The following is a 20,185-nucleotide window of genomic DNA, read 5'->3' on the forward strand; positions in this document are numbered from 1 at the left end:
GCCCGATGTGCGCCCCCATAGTGATAGGAGTGTCGTCAGGGTCCTCGTCCTCTCCTTCCTCCAGATCCTCGTCGATAGGAGTTAGCACGTCCAACGGTTGCTGGATTTCTTCTTGTTTTCTAATAATGAGAGTATTCAAATGATTAGAATTATTAGCTACTACTAAAGTTAAGAATGTGTATATTAGAGGAGGTTTGAAAGTAGCGCCAGTGGTAGAGAAATGAGAAGCAAAAGGTTAGTGTGGTATGGACATGTTATGCGACGAGACGATGGGGACATAAACCAGAAAGTGTTAAGAATGTCGATCGATCGAGTCGATAACCACACTGTGATTTGAAATCAATATTATAACTTATAATTATATTAATTCGTGAAGCGAAAACTTTGTACACCCAAAGACCGAAGAAAGTATGGATGGATTGTGTAAAAGATGATGTGCTAAAGAAAGGAGTGGATTCAGATATGACGGCTGATAGAGATGTATGGAAGAGCAGCACATACTGTGCCGACCATCCATAAGTGATAAGAACAAGTTGATGATGACGATGAGAATTAGCTACTAACTTTAGACTCCATCCCCGTGGAATTTAGAGAAACAAAAGTGAGTAACCTATGCGTTCTTCCAGATTATCCTCTACATCTATACTAAATTTCATCCGAGGTACATTCATCCGTTTAGGCTACAAACTCTAACAAACATCCATACATCTAAACTTTCGTATTTATAATATTAGTAAGATGTAATCATATGACGAGTATATTAATTTGATTAATGTGGACAAGCAAATCAACTGCATAATGCGTCTTAAAAACGGTTGCTCTTTTTAAAAAAGTATGTATGTATGTATCTCAGCATATATATGTATTATCTATGAGTATGTATGTCATTTTGACATTTGCAATTGATAATTTGACAAATGTAAACAAGAAAATAACGTTTTTTTTATAATTTAATGCGGACGAAGCCGCACGGGAACAGCTAGAATGACAATAAGATGAAGAGTGTTATGAAGTTACCTTCTGAATATGGGTGCTGCGAAGGAGGTGAGGGTGGCGGCGAGGAAGAAGGCCGCCGCCATGTAGAAGGAGGCGTCGTAGTTGTGCGTGGCGTCGTACACCGCGCCCGCCAGCGGAGAGCCCACGATGGCGGCCGCGCCGCGGAACAGGATCAGCAGCCCGAACGCGTTCGTCAGCTTGTCCAGACCCAGCAGGTCCACCAGGATTATAGACGTCAATGATATATATCCAGCTGGAATTTTTAAGTATTATTTTAATATAAAGTAATCACCTAAGTGCCCTTTATTTTATTTATATTAATTACAAAATATAATATAAAAATAACCATATAAAATCGATAAATTAGCCAACAGGTGCATAAAATTATTAGAAACAATTTATTAAAGCATTTTTTTCTAAGTTAAGTAAATACATCTATACTAATATTTTGTTTTGGCTTTTAAGAATGTTTTGTAACTTTTGTGCAAAAGAATAAATAAATAAAATAATATTATAAAGAGGAAAGATTTGTATTTTTGTACGTATTGAAATAACTCAAAAACTACTGAACCGATTTTAAAATTCTTTCACCTTAAGAAAAGTTCTGTGAGTCTGTGAGTAACTTAGGCTACATTTTTTAATCTTTTTCAATTTTTCAATTTGTCACGGACGAGTTCGCGAGCAACAGTTTGTAAATTATAAAGTGCCAAACAAGATTATATTATTACACATTTTAGTATTTGTTTAAATTAAATTAGACTAAGTACATACATAATTTTATTTTAAAGTTATTTTTGATAGGTGAAAAATATCGATGAATTGCATAAATCAAGGGAGTAACAAAAGTGAAGTTTAACAGAATCCTGCGGTGACAGATATGGAAACAAGCCTTAAATTATTTAAAATATATTAATACTAGCTTTCCCCCGCAACTCCGTAAGAGTGGAATTAAAAAAAAAACAAAAGTGTGTAGTCTATGTTTTCTTCCAGACTATCCTCTATATCTATACCAAATTTCATCGAAATCTGATCAGCTGTTTAGACTACAATCTCTAACAAACATCCATCCATCTAAACTTTCGCATTTATAACATTAGTATGATTATAAACATTTTAATCTCTAACAAATTGTAAATAATGCTTGCGAAAGTGTTAAGTACTATAACTTAAGTTACTAAAAGAAGTTCGCTTAGTTTTTTTTTAATGATCTACGTTTAGTGTTAACTTTTCAAGAACTTCACATATAACGTTTATTAACTTATATTTATTTAAATAGAATAATACTTACAAATGGCGATTCCAAAAGCGATGGCCACCGCTACGTAAGCACCGTACGAAGAACAGAATGGCGTCAACGCGACTGATATCTGAAAACATTTAACATTTATTTTTATTAAATTAGTGGTAATCTAAGCTGATTAAAAAAATTAAACTATATATCCAAAATGCCGCGTCTGTACCGGTCAATTTTCAACTGCTATACTGAAAAGAGAGTAAATGTGGATATTTCAAGAGTGGTAGAGCCCGCTTTAACATCTTCGCACGAAAAGGGCCGGCTCGCCCGGTGCAATACCACGACCACACAGAAAACAGGCGTGAAGTGGAAGCAATTCCGCGTTTCGTCTGATGAGTGTGGTGCCGGAGGCCTAATTCCTTTCCCTTTCCACCCTTTTCTTAAGAGGAAAGGATGGGAGGGACATTGACTGAGACAAGGCACCTCCTGCAGGTGCCTTGTCTCAGTCAATGTCAATCGAGTCAAAGTCTGGTTCAGTCAAGTCTATAGGCCCAGCGATGCTGCCTTGAAGATGTACCAATAATTTCGAACGCGCAACCGAATTTAGCGACCCCGTTCGCTACCGAAATCGACACACCTGTTGTGTCTCCGCGTTATCAAAAGAGCAACTCTAATCCGCACAAGTGTTCGCGACCGTTCCGCTTGGCTGCTCGATTCCGACCTTTTCCTCGCACCCCTCTCCGCAGGCCCCGCGCCCGTCCGTAGTGGAGAGGGTTTATTCTTCTACCCGCCCGTGCGAGAAAAATAAAATAAGCGCGCTTACCCGCACTAAACCCGGGGCGCGAAATACAAAATTATGTTCGTACCGAATGTGGCGAACCAGTACGATCTGTACCGAACACTAATCAACTTTATTTAGACAAACTAATATAATAAAGCGTAAACACACACTACTTTGTGGCGTAAGATGTCAGCAATTACATCATATTTTTGAATAATTCTTTTACCAAAAATCCCTACACTTACGTCATGATTTAGGCTATATATAACGCTTTTAAACTTAAGGGGAAAATAAATAAAAAAAAACGTAATGTTGAAAAGAGACGATATCAAGCTGCCAACATCAAGGAAGCAAGATTACTATAGTATTTTGACATTTGCAATTGAGAATTTGACAGAATTGTAAACAATAAAATAAAATATTTATAATTTGACTGGAACAGCCAGTATATATATGTCGGCTTGAGCTAGCACGATATCAGAATTACTACTACTCGAGATCACATGTGGGCGGCCATGGGTAAAGTCGGATTCCAGAAATACATTCACAATGCTCCTCAGTCAGAATATCATCGACTAGCTGTTTCCGTGCGGCTTCACCGCATCAAGTTATAAAAAAAATATTTTATTGTTTACATGTGTCACATTATCAATTGCAAATGTCAAAAATGACGTGACACGATGACAAAGCTTGGCAACCTTGCTTCCTTGATGTTGGCAGCGACTTATGGTCTCTTTCCCACATTAGGGTTTTAATACAAAATATTTACCCCCCTAAGTTTAATAGTGTGAAAATATATAAAAAGCGTGACGTAAGTGTAGGGCTTTTTATTAAAACAAGAATTATTCAAAAATATGCTTTAACTGCTTAGATCTTAGGCAACAAAGTATGTGTTTACGTTTTATTATAATAGTATAGATATACCAAGCTCATAACGTTCAAACAATGATATCACAACGATCCCTATTTTCAGAATAATCGAAGTTCTCACGAAAGTCGCTTGGCGGCGCTCGTGTTCTAATTATGACTCGACATATATATATGAATAATAAAAAAAAAACCATAATGTTGGAAAGAGACGATATCAAGCTGCTTTTTCTTTATTTTATATATATATATATACATATTTGAATTTAAGTCATAATTAGAACCATATAGATATAAATATGTATGTACCGTGGCGATGACGAGGCAGATGTTGTTGAGCAGCAGCGCGTCCACCCGCGGCAGGTCGGCCACGGCGCCGCACGCGATGCGCCCCACCGTGTTCGTGATGCCGATGATCGACAGCAGGAACGACGCCTGCGACGCCTCCACGCCCTGCACGTCATTTGTTAGGACATCACAATCACATCATGTTCGATTACTAAAATCTATTGATAGCACTGATTTTTAACAGTTCGAAGTTATCAACGAGTAAATTATTTGTAGAATTTAGTACTTCTATGTCCCTTATAGTTAGAACTCAAAATTCTCGAATCGAATCAAATGTAAGCTTGATATAATTTTTTTTTCAAAAACACATTGTATGAAGCTTTCTTCCGCGACTTGTCCGCGTGAAATTAAAAAAAAAAAGAAAATGCCTATGTGTTCTTCCAGACTCTGCATCTATGCCTCATCGAGATCCATTCAGCAGTTTAGACTACAAACTTTAACAAACATCCAACTATACATTAAACTCTAATAAACATCCATCCGTACACCATACATTTTAACCGTGGTAGAGCCCGCTTTAACATCTTAGCACTGCAGGGCCGGCACGCCCCCAGTAATACCACGACCACACAGAAGACAGCCGTGAAATGGAAGCAATTCCGTGTTTCGTCTGATGAGTGTGGTGCCGGAGGCCTAATTTAAGTCCCTTTCTCTTTATCACCCTTTTCTTATAAGGAGAGGATGGGAAGGGGAAGTGGATTTGACGGTGCAGGAGATGCATAGGAAGGGGAAATATCCTCTTTATGTGCGTCTCCTCCTCCGTCGTATAAGGGTAGGCAACGCATCTGCAATTGCGGATGTCTATGGGCAGCGGTCGCTTCGCCATTTTGGCGGATTCAAGTGGCCGCTTGCTCGTTTGCCACCTTATGTTATAAAAAAAAACCAAACTTTATCAGACTTACATCCATACATCAAACTCTAACAAACATTCATCTATACATCAACCTGTAACATCCATCCATGTATATGAGTAAGATACCAACATTAAGGCAGGCGGCATCGACGATGTATACGAAGGGCACGTAGAGGCCGGCCATGCCGAACACGTTGGAGACGCCGATGAGCATGAAGGCGGGGTCGCGCAGCAGGCTCACGTCCAGCATCGACGCCAGCGCCGACTTGAACGACTCCGGCAGCGTCAGGCACGGGCACAAGTCGTACTCTGTCAAGTTACCTCCATTTATTTTGGTTTACCGTAAAAAAGTAAACTATAAAAAAATTTACAGCTTACTAATATTAAAGTTTAAATTTAAATGGAGATCTATACCAAATTTCATTGAAATCCAATTATTGGTTTTGGCTACAAACTCTTAACAAACATCCATCCATCCAATCTATCCCTTTTATGATATTACTAAGAAGTTAATTTCCAATAAAATTGTATTGTATTCTTCCAGACTAAGTTCTATTGTTAAGTTAAGCGTTTTGAAGATACGCAGAAAACATCTATCCATCCATAATTCCGCATTTTAAGTAAAATTTATGTATGGTACAAAAGAGAATTGAAAACTGTTCCATTGACAATATAGTTCTTAAGTAAAATACGTGTGTATTATTATTTTTTGCTTTGATATAATGCGTGGTTCACACTTGGCCAGTTGGTGAGTTGCACTCAATTACTGGTCTGACATTCTACTAACCCAGTATAAACCTTAACGGGCGCCAGTGAGTGGCTGACTCAACTATTCAACTGTACTGGCCAAATGTGAACCGCCCACTGGACTGGAATCACGGTACTCACGTTCCTGTCTCTCCAGGTCGCCGGTCTGCCTGCTCTGGGGTAGGCTGAGCACGGAGTTCCTGTAGCCCTGCAGCGACTTCTGGCTCTGGTACTGCGGCAGATTGAGCACGGAGCCGGAGTAGAAGATGTCCTTGCGGGACATCGGACGCACCATTCTAGAAGGTTCTCTCGCCGCCACCGACAGCTTCGAGTTGTACACCTGACTCTCTGTGTCACCCTGGATATACAATTTATTTTATTTATTAAGATACTAGCTTTCGCCCGCGACTCTGTCCGCTTGCAATTAAAAATATACCAAAAACAAGTTTTCCAGACTATCATCTACATATACCAAATTTCATCGAAAACCGTTAAGCTATTTAATCCACAAACTCTGACAAACATTCTAAAATTTCGCATTCATAATATTAATATGATAAGAATATTTCTTGTAACCTGTAAATCTAGCTAATATTATAAATGTGAAAGTTTAGATGGATGTTTGTTAGAGTTTGTAGCCTAAAAGGCTGAACGGATCTGGCTAAAATTTGGCATAGACGTAGAGCAGATTCTGAAAGAACAGATAGGCTACTTATTTTTTTTTAATACGTCGCGGTAAGAGTCGCAGGCGAGACCTAGTTAAACTATATTTGTGCTAAATAATACTGTAGTCATCTTTACTATTTTTATATTAATACGTCATTAATATTTTTACATGCAAAACTATAAATATAGGTTTTGAAGTAAAAAAGTTTGAGGAAGCACATTTAAATGTATAAAAACATGATTTTTCAATACTATAACCTTAATAATGTTAACTCACATCGTTCATATTTCTGTGGCTGCTCATCGATGTTTTCGAAGTGGCTTTGATAGCAGCGAGGGACGGTTTAAATCTGGAAGATCAGAAAATAAAGCAATATTAAAATTCCTAGTTATTGATTACGATATTTTTAGTACACACAATCTAGACATATAGAATTAATCTACTTAAAAAAAAAAACAAGAAAAAAGGTAAAAAAAAGCGGTTGATAAGCGTGATATATTTTTCTCTACAACATTCTAAGCATGGTTTAATTCAGTGCCACGTAAATTCATATTCATATAAAATCATAATAGCATTGAACGTTAATAACAGTAAAAAAAAAAAAATCTAATCACACTAATATTATTAATGCGAAAGTTTAGATGGATGTATGGATGTTTGTTGCCCAAACAGCTAAACGGATTTCCATGCAATTTGGTTTAGATGTAGAGGATAGTCTGAAAGAGCATATAGGCTACTGGCTTTTGTTTTTTTTAATTATACTCGGACGGAGTCGCAGGCGAAAGCTAGTCTAATCTATTTTTTTCCATTTATATGGATGAATAAGATATTAAACTTGTAAAAAACTACACTACATTAAACTACTTTACATTGATACACAAACAACTAGCGGGTGTTTCCCGTTGGGCTGATCGAATAACCCTGATAAGAATTCTCATTGGGATCAATTGGATGGGAAAAAATCCGATCAACTGAAGGAAAACAGATTAACTCACAAACTCAAGCTTCCCATAGTTTGAGCACCGACAGCTGACATCCGACAACCGCCAACCGACAACCGACAGACATCCCTAGTGTAGTGTAAAAGAGTGGTTACCTATCGCTGTCTGACCTGTCGCCGGCGCTCTGCTTGCGTTGGCGGTCGAAGAACGGCACCGAGCCGTTCTTCGGCAGGCCGGGCGCCTGCGCACTGAACGCCGGCGACGACACGTTGCGCGCCATCGCCTGGCCCACGCCCACGCCCACGCCCACCCCTACTGCAGACCCGTTCTCGTTCTGAAATGCAATAAAACCAAATAAATCTACATCTATACATCTTATATCAATCTATCATATCATACTAATACTAATATTATAAATGCGACAGTTTAGATGGATGAATGTTTACTAGAGTTTGTAGCCTAAACGGCTGAACGGATTTCTATAAAATTTGGCATAGATATAGAGGATAGTCTGGAAGAACACATAGGCTACTTGAATTTGTTTTTTTTTAGTTCCGCGCGGACGGAGTCGCGGGCGAAAGCCTAATATAAAGAGGAAAGATTTGTGTTTTTATGTGTATTGAATAACTCAAAAACTACTGTGTCGATTTCAAAAATTCAATATTTAAAACTACACTCTTGGTCCGTACTATCTTTGCATAGTTTATACCTTTTTTGTTGCGTTATACCTTTTTCTTTTCGTCGATATCTACGTCCACGACCCTGGCCTCGGTGATGGTGGGCAGCGTGGGCACGGGCGGCACGCCCGGCATGTTGGGCACCGTGGGCACGCGCGCCAGCGCCTCCAGGTTCAGCGACGAGTGCACACCCGGGTCGATGTTCAGCGGCGCCTGAAAATAACAATTTAACCACCAATGTCCTAAAGTTCAAAATTCAATGTAATATAAAATACTTAATTAGTGTAAACCTAAATTGTTTAAAAGGGTTACCTTCAATCGTTTCTCCATTGTACCATCAGGTAATTGTACCACGAAATATGAACCTCCGATCGATCCTCGTTCCATTTGCAGTCGTTTCTCTTCGGCCATTCGTTGTAGTAAAGGCTTTTGACCTGATGTCTGAAAAGGGAAACGTTTACGATAAATAGCTGGTTCTCCCGACTTCGGACACGGGGAATTAAGATTTGAAAAAAATATAGCCTATTTTACTCAGTGATAGAGTTCCTTTTAAATGGTGCAACAATTTTTTTAATTGGCCCAGTACTTTTGTAATTATTTTAATACATAAAAGATACAAATTCTTTTCTATTCATATTATTAGTACAGATAGTAAAGATTGACATGGTTTCAAATAATGGTAGCAATTAAACGGTAGACGAGCCATGTTTATCTTATTTGTATTTTTTCTATAGTTTGATAACTTACTTTCGGATACACCAACGGTCTCATAAGTGCGCCGAACACTGCGCAGTTGAGTATAAGTCCAGCAAGTAGGAGGTTTGCGTTCTGCCAGGAGCCAAACTGCTGCAGTAGTATACTGGCGAGCGGGGCGAAGCTGAACGTGCCTACACCGGACCCGCACACAGCTATACCGGTGGCCAACGAGCGGCGTGTCTCGAAGTAATACCCGACGGCCACCACTGACGGCAAGTAAATCATACCGAAGCCGATACCTGAGGATAAAAAAGAATTGCAACTAGTTTGAAATTTGTACTACATGATATATTAGTTCTTTCTGCATACTCATGTGTTTTTGTAGGAATGTTTGGACAATCACCGATACTAATATAATGAAGAGTAAACACACTACTTCGTAGCGTAAAATGTCAGCAATCACAGTATATTTTTGAATAATTCCTTCTTTAATAAAAAGCTCTACACTTACGACACGCTTTAGGCTATTAATTTTCACGCTATTAAACTTAGAGGGTAAATAAATTGAAAAAAATGTGCATGTGGGAAAGGGACCATAAACTACAAGTTTGCAACATTAAGGAAGCAAGATTTGACATTTGTATTGGATATTTTGACAAACTTAAACAATAAAAATTTCTTGCGGATGAAGCCACACGGGAACACGTTAGTTTATTATAAGGAAGGGAGCTTTAATTTTAACGTATCACCTTAATAACAATTTATTTCTGTCATCTGAACTGTCGACAATCGACAAGAGTCTAAGAATAACAAAAGAAGCTACTTTTGCTTTTCTTGTTTGGTAGAAACCGCAAGCGCCATTAAGTAGGCACTCTAGGTGACCCAATTTATATTACGTTCTATCAATCCGCGCTCGTTCATTCAAGTGTATTCTCTTGGTATTTGCTCGCGTCTTATTAGGGGATAAATTCATTGGAAGTTACATAACAACTCATTGCCTGAAGGTTGGAGTTTGAATCTCCAGCGACATGTTCCAATTTGTTTTCGAAATACTTTTTACGTAGGTAAAAATTATAGCAACATGTAGCGATAGTACATTATTTAGTTAGCTTAGTATATCAATTACGCAACATATTTATTTATTTTATTTATTTATGAAAGAGCCACTCAGCACATGTGCTGATCTTCCGTGGTCGTCATATTGATGTAATGAGAAGATTTTCAGTCTTCTATTCTACAGTCATAATAGAATACATTTCCTCAACAGTAAATTTACAATTCATTATTAAATAGTATGTACAATTATTGACAGTATATTTTAGTCTAATTCGTAGCATATTCGTGAGATACAAATCAGCTGGTGGTCCCGTGAATGAGTCAGTTGTTTCCAAAGAATAGATTCAGACATTTAGTCACATTAGCACCAATTTCCAAGCTCGTCCGCCACACAGCTGCCAAAATGAGATCATCACGTTTCAATGTCACTGTGGCACTGGGAGACATAATATTTTGGGCTAGTATCCAGTAATGTCTTGACGTAACATTTCAGACATAATAATTTTCCATGTCAGTAAGCAGTGTTTTAAACTAGTGTATGACAGCAATACTGCTTACTGCTCGGTTTCTGAGAGGGTCTTAAGTTAGTCATTGTTTGGATTAATTTAGGTTGCAAACTGAAGCGATCTTAATTGTTATGATCAAACATATGTAAAACGCAAATTGACATTATTTTTCCCGATGCTAACGCACTTGGCCGGAAGGTGACGCACTCTGAATTAGTGCTGATGACCTCTACATACGAGTACGCTCCTTTGTTCGTATCCGATGTCGATTTGTGGGCCGCAATGCAATGACTCACATTATATCACGTTCCCTATATAATGTTTGTACATATGGTCTAGAGATATGCACGCAAATTATTACAGACAAATGTTTATATAACCGTAATTATTATAGATTAGTTACTAAAGAGAGTACGAGAAATCCAAGTGCGGTTTGAGCCTAGTTAATTTTACTAAATCTAGCATTTTCAGTTTTATACTGAGATGAAAAAATATTTACATGCTTTTCCGAGTAAATTTTTTAGTCCCTTACCGTCAACAAAATAAAACTCTTGATAAAAAAGGTAAATAAAACAAAAACACGTTCGCGTCTTTTGTTTTGCTTCCTTAATCTGCAGTGTCAGTAATATTTTAAAATACAACAAAACAAATGTAACAGTAAAATGTTTTTCTTTGTCAGTAAAAATACAAAGAATATGTGAACGGAAATTTTGGCGAAAACATTGTTTTCTTCAATTATAACATAAAAGAAAATTGTTGGTTAAGACGGTTTAAAAATTTTTAAAAATAAAAAGCAGCATTAATAGGCCTAGACATAATGCAATTTTGATTCCACCAAATATAAAAAAAATTGCGCTACAATATACATGTAAGAAATCTTTTTAAAATTGTTTTTCTCAGAAAATGGTGTAGGACGCCATTATGTCTAGCCTGGCTGGCTGCAATCCAAAATGGCCGTAACCTTGACATAAAAACTATATAAAGGAATAATTATCGTACTAATATTATAATCATACTATCATACTTCGTACTAATATTATAAATGCGAAAGTTTAGATGGATGGATGGATGTTAGAGTTTGAAGCCTAACCTGCTTGGAAGATTTCGATAAAATTTGGTATAGATGTAGAGGATAGTCTGGAAAAACATAGGCTACTCACTTTGATTTTTCTTACATCAATGTGGACGGAGCCGCGAGTGAAATCTAGTAAATGAAAATAATAAAGTAAAGAACATCCACAGTTGTAATCTTTGAAAACAAATGTATTTATTGTATTGAAGTAAGTACATAAAGCTTGAAGACGAGCGCTGTCAGATTTCAAAGCGTGTAAATAATAAATTAGTATATGGATCTGCTAACGTGCGCGTTTATACATATTTACAAAGTTCAAATGTGGGAATGTGTTTATATAATGTTCATCAGAAATATACCTGCACCGCGTCACTTTTATTCATTAGTTTTATTCGATTTTTTTCCTCTGATTCTAATGGTTTATGGACCGAATGAAATCAGTAAGATTCGCTATTTAAATGTGTCTAATCTGTAATACGCATATAAACACGTACAAACTAATAATAGAGCTACTAGCATAAGTTTTTGATAAGGTTTCCATTGTTATACCACGGCCACGCGTGCGGATTATGTTTTATTTTAGCTTAAATTAAACATAAAAACCAACATTTATCAGGAAATAATAATAAGTTAAAGAAAAAATAATTAAAACCTCCGAATTGATTTAAAATCGTGGATGAGAACTTTTAACATTAATCGTTTTATAATATAAGGTCGCCAACGAGCAAGCGGCCACCTGAATCTATCGAAATGGAAAGCGACCGCTGCCCATAAACATCCGCAATCTCAGATGCGTTGCCTACCCTTAATTGAAGGAGGAGGAGAGCCACATAAAGAGAATATTTCTCCTTCCTATGCGTCTCCTCCACCGGTAATCCACTTTTCCTTTCCTCTTAAGAAAAAGATGGAAAGGAAAAGGGACTAAAATTAGGCCTCCGGCACCACACTCATCAGACGAAACACGGAATTGCTTCCACTTCACACCTGTTTTCTGTGTGGTCGTGATATTACACCGGACGAGCCGACCCATTCGTGCGATGATGTTAAAGCGGGCTCTACCACTTTTAAAACATTAACGCAGTTAATAAGTATTCCCTTTTAAATGCTTTTAATGTTATTTAAAATGTAATACAGCGTTAACGTTGATATTATCCGATCTCATGGGAGACATTCATTGCGACGCTAATTGAAAGAATAGAAGGTCGTTAGATAACAATAATGGAAGTTGTTAACTATATTAAAATGTATGAATATTATGCTATATGCAAGTATAATCATTGATTGTTTCAGTAATTTAATAAGCAGTCAATAGGCAAATATCCGAATACTATTTCTAATAACGAAGTCGTGCGCGGAATTTTTTATCGTGGGAATAAATCGATGCAAAAGTCTGCATTTGCGGAATATCCCAAGTTTTCCACTCGGAGCCAATGAAAAGGGCTTATTATAGACGGGGTAGAGGACGCTTTAGCTGTTTCATTCAAATCGTTAAATCCAGGGCTGTCAAAAATTACTCGAAATTTTTTTATCACCTAATATAATTATATTTCACAAACGAAATCATCTATCAAATGATCTAAGGATTATAAAATAAAGCGTAAATTTTGAAAAATAACGGAAAGGTATACGTTTTTATTTACAGATGAAACAGCTATTAAAAAGATAAAGAGAAAATAATTTTGAAACATCAATTTATTAGTCTGTATTTATCCAATATTGTTGATTTTGTAAACATTTAACACATATGTGTCAAGCAGATAATAAATTGTATAGTCCTTAGTGACAGCCCTAGGTCGAACGGTTGGCGAACTTCCAAACAGACGGTTTGCTGAGTTGCACGTGAACAAAGGAGAGGTCGAAACATTTTAATATTTAATTCTTTGGTCCCTTACCTTATCCAAATTATTTACGTATTGCAAAGACAAGAATAAGTACGTTTCTTTGTTACTTGCAGTTCCTTTGTTGTTAACGCGGATATAAGTTTACATATGTAAATTAAATCGATTAAAGTAGGCCTGTGAAGATTAAATTTACAATTTTCTTATGTGTAATCAACGTTGCTTCTTTGTATTTAATTTTAGAAAATTGGAAATCATTTTGTATCGAATGGTCTTTTTATATTCTCACAAAAATTAAAATTAGAATTAAAAAACTGAGTAGACCACGTATTCTTTCAGTCTATCCTCTACGTCTATTCCAAATTTAATCGAAATCCGTTTAGCCGTTTAGGCTACAAATTCTAACAAACATCCATCCATCGAAACATTCGCATTTATAATAAAAATAAAATAGTAAGATTAGTAAGATACGATATTTTAATACGTTTTTACTTTACATTCGCTGTCTGAACTAACGGGTCATAAAACCCTAAGCATATGATGTAATTATATTTATAAGTTTTAACTCAAAAATACAATTTATTGCTAATTAGAACTTTATTGTTATTATTGACACAAAGGATCCACCGATATCGCGCGTATCGAACCAACCTTATAATGCATTGCACTGGAACAATAGCGAACAAATACTCGTCGCAGATAGCTAATGAATAGGCATGTAAACATTAATTAAATGGATTGTTACTTCATAGCAATTTAATCGAGGACAGTACTGTATGTCAAATAAGGCTGATTATACATTTTATATTGTAAACACATTAATAGCCGGTTTCGCAATTACTTTTAACCATTCAATAGTGCTTTTTGGATAACTTCATGAAACATTCGAAACTACGTAAGTTAAGTTTTACTCCATTAAAGCAACAATTATGAATCACTAGGTAATGATAAAATCAACAATCCAGCATGAATTACCCTAAAATCTATAAAACAAGTGATAAAACCGCATACTTTTATTTTCTTAACAAGATATTTTTTTTTGTCTAACAGAACACTCATAAAGTTGTTCAGTATAGTCCTGCGCGTCCTTAATTATGTGAGAAAAAGAGAATTTGAGATTCACAAAACTGTTATCTTTACACTTTATTAACACTATTTGATGTTCTTATTCTTTACAATTATCTGAATAAACACTACTTGATAACATTTTCTTGTCCGTTTAAACAAAACACGTATCATATAAGTAGTTAATGAATGAAACCATCTCTATACGTTTAATTGCTCGCAACGTTTGAGCGTTGTAATTCTCCGGGCGCTCGACGTCCGTAGATTTGCGTTACGGTGTCATGGCCGTCGATACAACACGTGAATTTAACTCGATCACGTTCCTCTGCACCCGAGTTTATTCATAGGGAATATTGAGAAACCCTTTTTTATAATTGGACCTATGTATGTATAGTTCAACCGTCTGAGGTAGATGATACGACCGATACGTGGAGTAAGCAAGTACCAAAGATCATTGGCGTATCGCCTTCTTTTATGTTCATCTTTTTAACTCAAATAATATAAAGTTTCACATAATTTTCCTTTGACTTCATTATATCATACTAATTCATACTCATAATACTAATATTATAAATGCGAAAGTTTAGATGGATGGATGGATTTGTTGGAGTTTACAGCCTAAACGGCTGAACGGATTTCGATGAAATTTGGTATAGATGTAGAGGATAGTCTGAAAGAACATGTAGGCACACTTTTGTTTTTTTTTTAAATTTCATGCGGACGGAGTCGCGGGCGAAACCTAGTGGACAATAAAACGGATTTAAAATATTTATTCATATAAAACAATTCTCCGTAAACCCAAAATTAGAAATGTTGCATCGTATGGTGACTGCATTCGACATACGCGAATTTAACTCTCGATATTAATAGATCGGTAATGTAAACAAGTAATTCAGATATGGCAACAGTAGTCCACGTGCAATCGGCAGGTACGGTCGCTATGAGCATACACAAAACATAAATTATTAGCTGGATATAAGCCAACTCACAACAAGAACATAAGCGAGACTTTTTTGAATATGTTGGAAACGTTCCTAATACCATATGAATGGCAGTTTTTTATAGCTGATAATTTTACTATGAGCAGAGAAAGTAGATAGGTTTTTTATAGTATTGTTTATAAATAAAACTGTCATGATTATTTTCTCAAGGGTTAGAGCTTTTGCGGTTTATATAGAGTAGCTTTGTTATACAAATATAAGACACCTAGTGCTTTCTCAAAATGTCTCGATGTTTTCTATCACAAATTCTCAGAAGCTTTCTACAGATTTTTCGCCTTTACATTGATACGCACAGAGGTTATGATAGATTTATTGGCGAACAAAAAATTTTAATAGCTGAACCATATAAGTTTCGAGAGACTTCTTCTGGTATACAAGTCTATTTAACCAATTTAAAGTCCGAGTCGAGAAAGAGTTATAATTTAAGCCGGTAAAATAACATTCGGAATGTTAAGAAATCGAAATTAGAAACGGTATTCTCATTAAAATTTTATGGCTGCGGAGAAAATACTAACTTCATGCGAAGGTTATTTTGTTCGACTGAAGTTTCGGTAAGTATAACTATACCAAATCTGTACTTTACAAAAGTTCACTATTACTAGTGAAAACCAACAACCCCAGATGCCGTACCTTTTAAGAGACCTTATGCTGTTTTCTTACAAATAAACTAGCTACAGAAAAGTCTTTATGTACATACCTCCTATCACTCCGTAGGTGATCATCATCATAGTAACGCTCTTGCTGAGCGTGGAGAGAGCAAACGCAACTGTGGCGACTAGGGAGCCGGCAACGCACACCGCACGGCACCCGTACTTGTTGCATAGCGCTGATACTATTGGTCCTGTAAAATTATTTGATAAATATTAGATCAAAAGATCTATATATTTTATGTATGTATGTTTTTTTAAACACAAATATACATAAACACTAAATGTGATGTTTAACACAGAAAGATTCAATTTGTTTGTCTAAGCTTTTAGAAGACTTACATTGTTAGTCATTTCTTAGATTAATACAAGTATATGAAATGAATACATGAAAAATAAATCGTTTTAATTATTTTTATAAAAAAGGCCATTTAATAGGTAAAGACCTAATAGAAGACAATTTGTTTATTTATACCTGATATTTACATATATTGCAACTTTATTTAATACTAGCTTTTGTCCGCGACTCCGTTCGCGAGGTATTAAAAAAACTAAAGTGAATAGCTTATGTGTTCTTCCACACTATTCTTTACGCCTATGCCACATTTCATCGAGATCCCTTTAGCCGTTTAGGCTACAAAACACTAAGAAACATCCATCCATCTATCCATCTAAACTTTCGCATTTATAATATTAGTCTTATTTATTATTAAAAAAAAAATTTGTTGTAATATTTAGCAATACACAAAATGTTTTTTTCAAATTCCACATTAGTGTCTGTCATATTTTCGTTATACGTTCGTATAGTATGTCGAATATTATGTTATGACCTGAATGGGGAGTGAAATCGAAGGTGAGCTGCATTTTAAAGTTGTAATTTTCCTTTACTTTGTCATCCTCAAAGGTAAATTTCATAACATCCTATCCCATATTTGGTCACTACATTTATTACCCAGTTGTCGTTGTCAATGCATACGCAGATTAAAATTATGAAATTTGCTTATTAAATTGTAGTTACCCAAAGTTTCCTTGTGTATCCTTATTATTAACCAGATTTATGCATCACATTGAATTTCTTATAGAATTATTATTTGTTATGTAATTAATAAAATACTGGATATATGCATAAAATGCACATGCAATGCACCCAACTTTACATTTACTCGTTAAATTAAATTAATAGTCCTGTCTATACCTTGTGCTAAATTCTAACACTTTACTTGCAAAACTTATTTACTCAAGAACCATTTAAATACCCGCTATCCAGTTCAAGGGTCTAATCGCCTCTTTGCTTCCAATGATATTTAACCGTTTATTTTATTATGACTATACTCTCAACTCAAGATATCCAATCCGAATTGGAATGGTAGTTACAAACGATTGCATTTCACAACCGCCTAATTATTTCAAAATTAGACAAAGTTGGCAATTCGCATACGCTTGTTGAGTCCTTTATAAGTATGCTGGCGCTATAAATATACTTTTTTAAAATGTTTACGTAGTTGATAACACGAAAAACACCAATAAGAAGGGCTTTACCACCCCCACGCGTTTTTCTGAGATATTATAAAGGAGAAATAAGAGGAATAAATAGTTATTTTAAGTCGAATTTATTGATGTTAAAGTTTTTTTTTAAGCGAGACTCCGGTCTGTTGTGATATGTCGCCCTAGAGGAACTGCTTTTAATTTTAACTTGATGAAATGGACTCACCGCCATGTTTGTAATCAGTTCTAATGATAAATGAGTACAATGAACGGGTTGCGAGTTTATCTAGGAGAAATGACTAGACATATCGATAAATTAGTAATGGACGTCAGTGACCTAGCCCGAATTAGGTTCAAATGAATCGATAACGATTACAGTAGGTACTAATGGTTGATTTAACCCTTTGTTTCATTTTAAATTCACTTTAAACACTATTTAAGTTAAAACGAGTCTTTTAAATCATACTAATATTATAAATGCGAAAGTTTAGATGGATGGGTGGATGTTTGTAAGAGTTTGTAGTCTAAACGGCTGAACGGATTACGATAAAATTTGGTATACCATAGATGTAGAGGATAGTCTGGAAGAACACATAGGCTACTCACTATTATTTTTATTTTAATTCCACGCGGACCGAGTCGCGGGCGAAAGCTAGTATAAACTTGAAAGATTTTGACTGCGATTTTTGAACGCTGGATTTGTTAAAATGATAGGTAATACTTTGGTAATTTGTTTTTGGAAAAGTGCCTAAATGTACGGTACCGCTGTTTCCAAATTAGATTTTTAATACTTACGGATTGAAAACTTGATCTATACAATCTTTCTATTGATATCGATCTATGATACACACGTTTAATGAGGTCAATTACGACTATTAGATAAATAAATATAAGTAACAATGTATAACACTAGATAAATAAAAATAATACATTATCTCACTAGCTTTTTTTACATTATAATTCACAGATAAGATTATGTTTGGCTTAGTAACATTACATTGGATACTGATAAAATTATTGGTACTTAAGTACTGAGATATTCTCGTAAATTGATTTTAAATGTGCAAGGATTGCCTTGGCCAAGTTGATACGGGTTTGCAAAATAAATAGCTGTTATAAGTGAAAATTGTAGAGTTGCACAATTTATAGTAAGATTATCTTGGTAATGGTAATAAATCTCATTTGGTAGCATTATATGTGATTACTAAAATAAAAGATTTACTAAAAATAAATAACATAAATAGTACGCATTTATTAAGGTAATAATAGAAACATTGGAGTTGCCTAATGTTGAGTATTGTTTTGTTTCATGTTTTGTTTCACGTATTGTTTCATGTAATTTATTTTTGGTATTTAATTGTTAGGTGTTTAATTGCTAGAAAGTCCAATGACACTGTCTAGAACCTTAAAGTTATCTTATCTTATAAATGATAAAATCGATACAAGCCTGGACCAATTCTTAAGCAGTTCTAACGATACTTATGTCTTGCATATGTTAGTATGTAGATGGTTACGACGATAGAGAAAAAAAAAGAAAATAAATCTGGATTGTGTGAAACAATAAAAATAAGGTTTTTAGAGAATAATTAAAAAACTGGTCAGTCTTTTTTTCGTTCTTTATACTGTATGTAATTTATTATCTATGTAATTTGCTTAGGTCAAAATATTAAAGCATATAATAAAGTCGCTCACATTTCTATCATAAGACCTCTCTGTAAGCTTTAAGCGCTTGAAAAGCGATGTACAGAGGGATTAAACCGTCGAGTGTTACGTAAAGTGGAGCAAGGGATCAACGCGAAATCGTCGAAAACGGAATAAATAACGTAAAGGGTTTTTTTATTCCATTTGTACAATATGAAGCCAGAAATTGCGTAACATTAAAAATCTGGCAGAAAATACCTTTTAGGTACGTCAAGTTTTTCGACGGTTTAAAAATGCAGATGAACCAATTAATAAAAGTTTTTACTCGATACTTGAGTATTATTGGTAACCATTTGCCCGCGACTTTGTCTAAAAAATGTTAAGTATTTATTTATATTTAAATGGTAAAATACTCGATATCGTTGTAGTCCGAGGTTATATTAAAAATAATAATTGTTGGAATGGGACCTATTTTTTACCTCACGCATTTAGACTTGTGCAAACTTCTAAACACTAACATAACTTTACGATGTAAAAGGTTTACTTGCGTAGTCACTTCTACAAACATCGTAAATATTGTGTTTATGTTTGAAGAATTTCTTGTAAAGAAATGTATGATTCTAGATGAAGGAAAACATAGGCAATGTTATATCAACGAAATTACTATTTTATGTCATGTATTCGTTGCTTGATTGGGTAAATTATAGTGCGACCAGTCTGAAATTTACCCATACAATAAGCGAAAAGTAACAAACGTCTCAAAATATAGTGTACTTGTATTTTGACGTCAGGAGACAGAACCACAAAATAGTTTTGTTAAAGAAATAACTTATTCAATTAATAAATTATTGAAGTCGGTAGGCAGTAACTTGGTTTAAACTTAGTTCAAATAATGACAAAAAGTGAGGTCATGTTTGTTTGACAAATATTTGAACACATAAAGTACGCAATAATATTTACACGGCATTCAATTTAGTTTTATCGCCCAGAGCTAGAGACGCCCCTATTACTCATAACTGGATGTACATACATTAATAATATTGGTTTATGACAATTTTTTCAATAGC

The 20,185-nt window shown here is 35.3% G+C and overlaps 1 protein-coding gene across 1 annotated transcript in view; it reads right to left on the reverse strand.

Annotated features, from left to right (window-relative positions):
* Window positions 1-20,185, reverse strand: part of LOC106102980 (monocarboxylate transporter 4) — a 36,743-nt gene that overhangs the window by 130 nt on the left and 16,428 nt on the right. Inside the window, exons 3-14 of the mRNA XM_013282606.1 lie at window positions 16,043-16,186; window positions 8,859-9,106; window positions 8,424-8,552; window positions 8,163-8,324; window positions 7,590-7,768; window positions 6,770-6,842; window positions 5,968-6,184; window positions 5,210-5,388; window positions 4,188-4,331; window positions 2,285-2,363; window positions 1,018-1,249; window positions 3-119 (exon numbers count right to left, since the gene is read on the reverse strand). Of these exons, the coding sequence (XP_013138060.1) occupies window positions 3-119; window positions 1,018-1,249; window positions 2,285-2,363; window positions 4,188-4,331; window positions 5,210-5,388; window positions 5,968-6,184; window positions 6,770-6,842; window positions 7,590-7,768; window positions 8,163-8,324; window positions 8,424-8,552; window positions 8,859-9,106; window positions 16,043-16,186 (1,903 nt within the window). The remainder of the gene's footprint in view (window positions 1-2; window positions 120-1,017; window positions 1,250-2,284; window positions 2,364-4,187; window positions 4,332-5,209; window positions 5,389-5,967; window positions 6,185-6,769; window positions 6,843-7,589; window positions 7,769-8,162; window positions 8,325-8,423; window positions 8,553-8,858; window positions 9,107-16,042; window positions 16,187-20,185) is intronic.

Source organism: Papilio polytes, unplaced genomic scaffold (genome assembly GCF_000836215.1).
Source record: "Papilio polytes unplaced genomic scaffold, Ppol_1.0 DF823879.1, whole genome shotgun sequence".
In the NCBI taxonomy this organism is placed as follows: Eukaryota; Metazoa; Arthropoda; class Insecta; order Lepidoptera; family Papilionidae; genus Papilio; species Papilio polytes.